Source organism: Condylura cristata, unplaced genomic scaffold (assembly GCF_000260355.1).
Source record: "Condylura cristata isolate star-nosed mole 26May11 unplaced genomic scaffold, ConCri1.0 scaffold00012, whole genome shotgun sequence".
NCBI lineage: Eukaryota > Metazoa > Chordata > Mammalia > Eulipotyphla > Talpidae > Condylura > Condylura cristata.
In genome coordinates, this window is record NW_004567113.1 from 9,657,045 (window position 1) to 9,666,504 (window position 9,460).

At 37.2% G+C, this 9,460-nt stretch overlaps 1 protein-coding gene across 2 annotated transcripts in view; it reads left to right on the forward strand.

Moving 5' to 3' along the window:
• Positions 1 to 6,204, forward strand: part of HSD17B13 (hydroxysteroid (17-beta) dehydrogenase 13) — a 19,192-nt gene extending 12,988 nt beyond the window's left edge. The window contains exons 6-7 of one of the 2 annotated variants that reach the window (XM_004681138.1): positions 1,700 to 1,816; positions 5,991 to 6,204. In XM_004681138.1, the coding sequence (XP_004681195.1) occupies positions 1,700 to 1,816; positions 5,991 to 6,081 (208 nt within the window). In that variant the 3' untranslated portion in view covers positions 6,082 to 6,204. The remainder of the gene's footprint in view (positions 1 to 1,699; positions 1,817 to 5,990) is intronic. The other variant, XM_004681139.1, reaches the window with a different exon arrangement.
• Positions 6,205 to 9,460: the final 3,256 nt, after the last annotated feature.

Below are 9,460 nucleotides of genomic sequence, written 5' to 3' on the forward strand. Positions count from 1 at the left end.
TATGAGAAACCTTCACAAGAAAGTAAACTTAGCTATAGAGTTCTCTCCTTGTAGCCAGCAAGCCCATAGGAGGAAAGCCAGAAGTTTCCTTTCTATTTCATAATTAATCCTACCACTTCCCTATGGCTGGCTCCTCTTCTCCCCTGCCATCTAATTCTTTTCTGCCATTTTGATATTTTGACTGAAGGCACCATGAAGCAATCTTACTAGATAAGAAAGTATCAGAATATGCTAAAGAAATATATCAATATGGGGTGGGAGGAACAGCTGACATCTGTGCCCTGAACTTAAATCCTAATTTGGTAAAAAGATAAGTTAATGCAACAACAAAAAGAATTAATCAGACCTCATGTGAGTTTTCTGTCTACTGCAAACTAACAGTCAGACTCTGTGATGACAACTTTTACATCAAAAAAAGATACTTCAGTACATGACAGGTAAAGTATTGATATAGTTATAAATGACTTGTCTCTCAGATAAGCATTCACAAGTTTGTCTTTCCCCCTTGTTTGACAAGTTTGTCTTTTTTTTTTTTTTTTTAAGATTTATTGTTTTGTGCATGCAGAACTGGAGTATAGGCCAGAGGTGCAGGGGCAGTGAGAGGATTCACCGCAGGGACAGAGGGGGGAGCAGAACAGGCCGACTGATGAAGTACACTGCTGAGGGGAGCAGCGGGCGGGTCAGGAGAGGTCTGCCATGCCACGTGGGTCACCTCCTGCGCGGGCAGGGATGGAACTCATGCAGAAGTGGTTTTAGCTTCTTAGTCCTGTGCTTCAACTCACTGCGCCACCAGGAAGGGCCCAAAGTTCGCCTTCTTTATGACTGGTTGGTCTCTCAGGTAACCATTGGCAAGTTTGCCTTTCCCTATTCCTTGAAATTTCTCTTCGTTTTTTTAACAGATTTGTCTCGATTTCAGGGAAAGGGGAGTTAAACAATATCTGTTGAAAAAATAAGCTGGTGCCCACCAGTCTCCATCTCCATGTTTAGCTCTCCTTCTCCCCTTTGTAGACCCTTGCCAATCTCCCCCATTTTGTTTCCCTTGTATACATAACCCTGTACCCTGCCAACAAGGAAGGCAGTGGTCTTTCACACATCAGTCTGTTGGCCTCCTCATTTATCGACAAATTAAACCACTTTCCTTTTCCTCAAACTCTGTTTCCTTTTATTGACTGAGGGAGACTGAGGCCAGATTTGGTAACTAGTTTCTGGAGGCAGAAACTAGTCCAAATCTGCCTCCCCTCACTCCTTGTGGGCTAGGGGTTTTATGGGGTGAGTGAAGAGTAAGCGTTGGATTGGTCAGGGATAAGGGAGGAGGAAAGTTCCCAATGTACAAATGCAGAGCGCCTGGCTCTTCATGGATCACATTTTCCTTTGGGGGACTTAGCATGTGCTCTAAGGGGGATTTGTAGGGTTTGACCCTTTACTCCCGGTTTGTTTCTTCTAGGCTCATCTGTGCACCCTAGAGCAGAGGTGCTCCATAAGCTGTTAGAAGCAGCTTCTGGTCAGGCTTTGCTGACCTTGCAAAAACAAGCTGCCAAATGTTTGTGGAAAAGGAGGAAAGGGAGACATACAGAAAATGAAAACAATGAGCATGTATTGACAATGTCTAGTGAGACAAGCTTGAGCTTTGCAAGACTGTTTATAACCACAGTTTCAGAACCAAGCTTTTCTCTCTCTCTCTCTCTCTTTCAATTCACAGACTGTGGCCTGTATTGCAGACAGATGAAGTTGCAAGAAGTTTGATTGATGGGATACTTACCAACAAGAAAATGATTTTTGTCCCCTCATATCTCAATATCTGCCTAACACTGGAGAGGTAAGAACAGCACAAATTGCTGAAATACTAAAACACCAATAGAGCTAGAGTTGTAGATAATCTTTCACTTATGAACATTGCCATGGAAACTCTCCCTGTCCGGGAAAAATAGTTAGGTTTTCTCTGTTCTTGCTTGCCTGATCTATAATAAGAAAATGATTCATTTTCTATACCATATCATTCATTTATATGTGTATAGTTTACTCCTAGCATTTTGGAATTGTGGCCTGAGTTATTTGGAATGATTCAATCTTTGTAGTTTTATTGACAGTTGTCTTGTGTCCTAACATATACTTTATTCTTGAAAATGTTCCATGTGCACTTGAAAAAACAGGTATATGCAGCAGAATCTGTTAAGTCTGTCTGGTCTAACTCCTCATGTACGACTATTATTTCCTTCCATTTTCTGTCTTGCTGATGTGTCCATAGTTGTAAGTGGAGTAATAAACATCCCTTTATGTTGTTGTCAATCTCTTTTCAATTCTGTTAGTAATTGTCTTACATGTATATCTTGGTTCTCTATCATTCAGTTCATATATATTTAAAAGGGTCATTTCTTCTGTGTTAGGTCCTTGGTCATAATATTATGTCCACCTCTATCTCTTATTACTTTTTTTAAATTTGAAATCTATTTCATGTGGTGTAAGTAAAGCTGTTCCTGGCTAGTGTTTTTCTTTATTATTATTGCCATTTGTTTGTAGGATTACCTTCCAATCTATGTCTTCTTGTCCTTGTCCATCTATAAATAGTAGATGGTTGGTTTTTGTTTTGAAATACATTCAGCCACTGAATACTTTTTTTTTTTTTAAAGATTTATTTATTTGTGCATACAGAACTGGGGTACAGGCCAGAGGCGCAGGGGCGGTGAGAGGCTTCACCAGAGACAGAGTGGTAACAGAACAGGCAGATCGACGAAGTACACTGCTGAGGGGAGCAGCGGGCGGGTCAGCAGCGGGCGGGTCAGGAGAGGTCTGCCACACCATGTGGTCACCTCCGGGACAGGCGGGAATTGAACTCATGCAGAAGCGGCTTTAGATTCTCAGTGCTGTGCTTCAACCCGCTGCGCGGGAGGGCCTGAATACTTTTTAATTAGTGAATTCAGCTCATTTACATCTAAAGTGACTGTTGAAATATAAGTTTTCCTTGTTATTTAGTTTTATTGTTTGTTTGCTTTTTTAAGTTTGTCATCTTTTTTGTCATCTTTTTATGCTTTGTTTAGGTTCCATTTCTATAGTCTTGTGTGTTACTTCTGTTGATTTTTTTTCCTAGAAGAACTGGAATGTAGGCCAAATTTAAGGGAGGGGTGAGAGGATACACTAGAGACCAAAAGGGGCGCAGAACAGGTAGATTTACTAACACACTGCTGAGGGGAGCAGCAGGCAAGACAGGAGAAGTCTGCTGTGCCAAATGTGAGTCAGCTCTCTGTCAAGGATCAAAGGCAAGCTGTAGTGGTGACGGAACTCAAATTTAACCCCTAGGCCATTAGAAAAACCCAACTCTGTTGCTTTTTGTTGGAAGGATACACTGACACTAGTAGATAAAGGGCTACTTGCGTAGCCGCTGGATGGTTTGAACTGAAACTGATTCTTACAGGCCCAATTTTCCTCTCCTCCTTCTCACATTATACAATATGTGTGCTTGTTACTTCTATATTTAATTTTTTCATCTTTATAATAACCCCTTCAGTACTTCATTCATGTTCTGCTTTGGATTGATATATTCTTTTATTTTTTTTGTTTTTCAGTATATCTCTTTGCCTTTTCCTCTGTTTTGGATGATAATCTTACAGAATAATATTCTGCCCTTCTCTTCTTGCCTGTAAACTTTCCACTAAGAGTCCGTCAGTAATCTAACAGGTGTTCCTTGGCAACAGTTTCTTCTCTTCTTCTTGATGTTTTTTCATTGGATTTCAAAAGTTTTACTATAATGTGTCTTGAAATGTGTCAATCTGGCATTTTCTTATTTGGAACTCTTTGATCAGAAAATCTGAGTGAGATGGTTGGCAGCAGTTATTTCACTAAATGAATTTTTGATATTTTTCTCTTTCCTTTGAGACCCCTTTGGTACTGATGTCATTTTTCATTTGGTCCCCCAAAAGAAAATTTCAATTTTTGAAATTATATTGTAAAATATATTTTATTTTAAATATGTTATTCTATGTTATATATGTTTTATATATCTTTACATCTTTTTTATGTATTGGGCACCTCAGGCTCAAGTCAGTCATTGTTTTGTGCTCCTTCCCCTAAAGTTCTCCATCATGCATCATCCCTTCTAAATACCAACTCTGTGCATCCCCTTACCCTCAAAGTGCAGGATCTCCACAGTCCCAAGGTCCCATTCATATGCTCATATGAATGTTACTAATATCTAAAACTATTACGCTTGATTGTGATCAAGATAGTGAACATAGAATTTGCCAGAGTTGGAAAATAGGTATCTCTGTATAGTGAACAGGAGTCCCAGTATCTTTGGGATCATTGTAGAGGTGTTGTGGCTGTTTGTTACTCACCAACAGAGACTTATTTTTAATCCTCTTTGTATTTAACTCCCTTTATAAAGATAGATATTTATTTTTCTACATGATTTATTGTGAGATGAGCGGTGTCATAAATTATCAACTTTGACTATTTGCTTCAAGCTTTCTTGACTAATTCTCCATTCTCTTTCCCAAATGTTGCATGCCATGCCTTTGAGGCAAAGGAGAATTATTAACCAACACAGCCAGAGATTAGAACTTTCTTTTTTTTCTCAAAGATTCCGTATGATTTATGCATACGGAACTGGGCTACACGCCAGAGGTGCAGGGGCAGTGAGAAGATTCACCAGAGCAAAGCAGGCAGATTGAGGAAGTACACAGCTGAAGGGAGCAGCGGTTGAAACAGGAGAGGTCTGCTGCGCTATGTGGGTCACCTCAGGGGCAGGGATCAAGCACTGAGACGGCTGCAGCTAGCTTGCAGTGCTGTGTCCTAACACATTGTACCACCAGAGAGAGCCGGATTAAAACTTTCATTGACAGGCAGTTACCATATTAAATGTAGTTGTTTTCCTATGGGCTTTTGTTTTGTTTTCCATTGTCCACTTCAGTAGTTTTTGGAAAAGATCTACTCCAACCTTTATACATCTTCCAAACTCGTAGTCTCTGTTGTATATCCAAGAGCCCAGCAATGTTTTCTGTTGGCACCACTACACTCCCCTCATGGAGTACACTGCCTCATGCTTTAGGCCTTTAGTGGCTGAACAGAAAGGAGAGAGACAATTTAGTGAGCAGATGCAACTATTAATATGAAGGGTTCTTCAGGAGGATAGTTAAAAGCCTGTGCTTGTTGTCTCCTGTCCTTGTCTTTCTCTTAGCTACATTTTTTCTGCCCCTTTGTGTATTCATCCATCTTACCCTCAAAGACAAGGAAGTAATTGTTGCTTCGTTAACAAACTGACTGTGTGATGTCTATCCCCTCACGTTCACTCCTGCTCTCTTACAGTCGTCTGCCTACTGAAATCTTAGCGTGCTTGAACAACACCCTGGTGTCCTTTGGAAACTTTCTTCAGTATTGCAGTCCGCATTAGTCCTCCTCAATTATAGCCTTGAATTAGAAATGGTGATATTTCTCAATAATTGTCTCAAGATAGTCATCTCAACCCCTCAGCTAAACAATAAGCTCCTCTATGGCAGTAACTTGTTCTAAAAGTACTTTCATGTATATTAGCTACTCAATGCATACTGAAGGATGGATTCTGGTGGTTTCTCTGTGAGCTTTTAGTCTCAGGAGTAATTTGCAACTTTAAGTTTCAAACAGTTTTAATTGCAGACTTCAATGTTAGATCTTCACTCATACAAGATTTTATTTATATAAGAGAAAAGACTGGTATATACTAGTGTTTTCTTTATATTTATATACAATTTGAAATATGAGTCTTAAAAGACACGTACCAAAAAAAAGTGTGAATGAATATGAGGAAAGAAAGAAAGGCGTGAGGAAAATTAAAATCAGGTAGCATGCAGGGTATTTTAACTAACAACAACAAAATCTCAAAAATCCTCTGTTATCAATAACTTTTTAAACAAAGTTGTTCAAGTTTCATTAACAAAGGTATGTAATTTCAGGAGCATAGCTTTATCCCTCAATCAACAATTTTAAATTGAAAAGTTTTTATATATTTTTTTCTTATACAGATTTCTTCCTGAACGTGCCTTGGCAGCTATAAATCATGTGCAGAATATTCAATTTGAAGCAGTGATTGGCCACAAAACAAAAATAAAATAAATAAATGAGTTGCAGTCAGAGACATATGTACCTTAATTATATGGATCTAAGTTTAGAGTCATTTCTTCAAAACTTTGTTTTACATTTTTCAATGCTATTAATATTGAAAACATTGCTTTGGCATTAGCAGTCAGGCAAACAAAACTAATCACTTGCTTTTCTACTTCTCAAGAATACTAATGTGATTTTAATAGTCAGGTCCATTTTTCATTCCTTGCTTCTTAAAAGCTTCTAAGCTTACATAAATATACTTAAAAGGTCATTTTTCTTTAATATAGTTCTTTTCTTTCCATTAAAGGTGGACCAAGTAACCTTTTTGAGAATAAATACAAAGAGAACTTATTTTCACAAGGAAGATTTAAGACTGCAAAAATAGCCTTCTAGGGATTATGCTCAGTGAAATAAATCCAAAGGAAAAAGAAAAACATTGGATGGCTTCACTTATAGGAGGAATACAGGGAAGCCAAATAAGGGGATCAGAAAAAAAAATAGCAATAAAAAATAAACAAAATTAATAAGCAACTATAAGTCAGAAACATTCTACAGTGGAGGGAACAGCACAAGGGATTATGGTGATGGTGCACACGTGAACTGGTGATGGGAATTTTCTGGGGAATACACCTGAGAGGAGAAAGCCAATATTGTATGAAAATGAACAATGATGTAAAATACATATATAAATAAATAATTTTTTAAATTAACCTTCTATTCTGTAGCCAGACTACAGAACATCAACAGCGTGATTTGACAACTTGAGATCAAAGGTTAAATAGGAAAGCTTCACCCCAGAGGGCAAACAGAGTATTTTTATAAAGTTCATCATACGGAGGCTTTCTCTGATCTCTTTATCACTGGCTGTGCTATTCTGGATTTTCTCATCTGTCTCTTGTGTAGCTCTTCTGTTCACTAGCAGTGGACCCTACATACTTTCACCCATTTTCATAATCTCTTAAAATATTATGCATTGCAATTAAGTAAATTTCAGAGTGTCTGAAATTTTAACTATGCTATAACATTTGTCTTTGAAATTTATATTTTCACAAATCATCGGTCCTAGAGATGCTTAGTTTTGAACATCAAAAATGAAAATTAACACAGAAAAAGGGATCAGGCTGGCTACCTAATATTGTTTAAAAAACTATGAAACAGAAAGGGAGAAGAGTGTTTTTTTGTAATTAAGTGAATTAATTTAATATTATAGATAAATAAGTCACACAAAGTTATGGTACAATTTTTTTTTGAATTTGGCAAAAGAATTTCCCTGCCTTTCTCAAAGTACTATGAAAATTTCTCAAAACAGTCTATGAGGTCATTTGTTGTTATATATCACTTAAATAAAGAAATCACAACTTTCATTGTGGCAAAGCCATCTGAAAAGCTTGGACCCCAGCCCCAGGTTTGACTTCTAATCTCTAAGTCTCTGTGAGTATACTTCAATAAGTAAGGATCTGGATAACAGATAGACCTTAACAGATGTTGATGAAGATCTGGCATTCTTTGGGAGTTTTTTGACAATAAATATGTTGGTATAGCAATTGAAAATGAACGGTACCATGCACAGTACTTCTGCTTTGAGATTTTTTCCTAGTTACTTTGACAGTTAAGTAGATGGTCCTCTGCAGAGACACTTTTTAAGTCAACAGTAGATATTACTATTTCTCCCTTTCTTAATGAAGCATAATGACAATGTTATTTTGTTTTGAATGTGCAATATAATGATTTATATGATATTAGAATACATTATGGAATTATCACAGTAGGCCTAGTTATTGCCTGTCTTTGTAGAAAATTATGAAAATAAATTTTTTCTTTTCTTAATAAAAAAACCTGATACCCTTTCCATCAAGACTAATCTTGTTTTGTGTGTTTTTCATGTATATATATATTGCCTGTCTTTGTAGAAAATTATAAAAAAAAGAACTTTGTCTTTTCTTAATAGAAGAAAAGACAGAAAACAAATGATTACAACAAATCACTAATAAAAATAATTTAAGAAAGTATGATAAATATGTTGTGCTTTTAAAAATAGCCTCCTGTGGCTATAAACTAAAAAGTTTTCATTTCTAATCTCTGAGTCTCTCTGAATCTCCTTCAAGAAGTAAAGCGCTGGATAATAACAGCCTCATGGCACAGATAGATGTTCAGGAGGCTCTGGCTTTCTCTGGGTTTTTTGACAGTAGGAGTGTTGGAGGCCCGTAAGACTTAAAGTGCTGAAGGAAGGAAAATCCTAAGGTCACGACTGGAAGACTGGTCAACATGGGCTAGAAGACAGGCCCTTATCCAGACTGTGATGTTAGTCCTTAGATCTGCAAAGCTAAGTTTAAAGGAGAAACAGGTGTGGGAATAAAACCACCTGATAAAACAGAATCTTGATGGTGAATCTGTGCCAAATTAATGCTGAATACCAAGAGAATAAATCATTATCTTGTAACTAACCTGAAGGAGAGGGGGTGGTTTATCTTAATAACAAATGATTTGCATGGGGCACTCAAGATACTTGAGCTCGGACTGAGAGCCTTGCCTTCCCGAGTCCCACCTTTCTTAAACTCTAGTTTGTGTTCATCAGTTCTTTATTTCAAGCTTCTTTCAGATTCCTCTCTCAGTCCTGTTCATTGGAGCTGGACCATGACACAGGAGTGTGGTATTAAGGACACCACACATTGTCCTACAGTTGAGAGTTTATTTTTCGTAGTTACTTGGCAATAGTTTTTGTTCATGAGTGAACAAAATGCTTACCTTAAAACTAAAAATTTTAGTGAACCTTAAAAATGTTTCCTTTTAGTTTTAGCTAATACTTTAAGCTTTTAGCAAAAGAGACATTAACCAAAACAAAGAGACACCCCACTGATTGGGAGAAAAGTTTTGCACACAATACTAATAAGGGACTAATCACGAAGATCCACAAAGAGCTTATGAAATTCAACAAAAACAAAGTAACCAACACAGTCAAAAAAATGGGTAAAAGCTAAAAGGACACTTCTCCAAAGAGGAAATGCAAATGACCAACAGGCATATGAAAAAATGTTCAACATATGTATAACCAGGGAAATGCAAACCAATAATACAATGAGATATTATGGCAAACCAGTGAGAATGGCACATATTAAAAAAGAATGGCAACAACAATTGTTGGCTAGGATGTGGAGAAAAAAGAACCCTTCTACAGTGCTGGTAGGAAAACAAACTGGTCAAACCACTATGCAAAACTGTTTGGAAGTTCCTTAAATTGCTAAAAATGGAGCGTCCATATGAACAAGCAATTCTCCTAGGAATCTACCCAAAGGACACAAAAACATTAACTCAAAAGAACATCTGCAATTCTGTTTATTGCATCACTAATTACAATAGGTAAGCTATGGAACAATCCAAATGCCCAAAA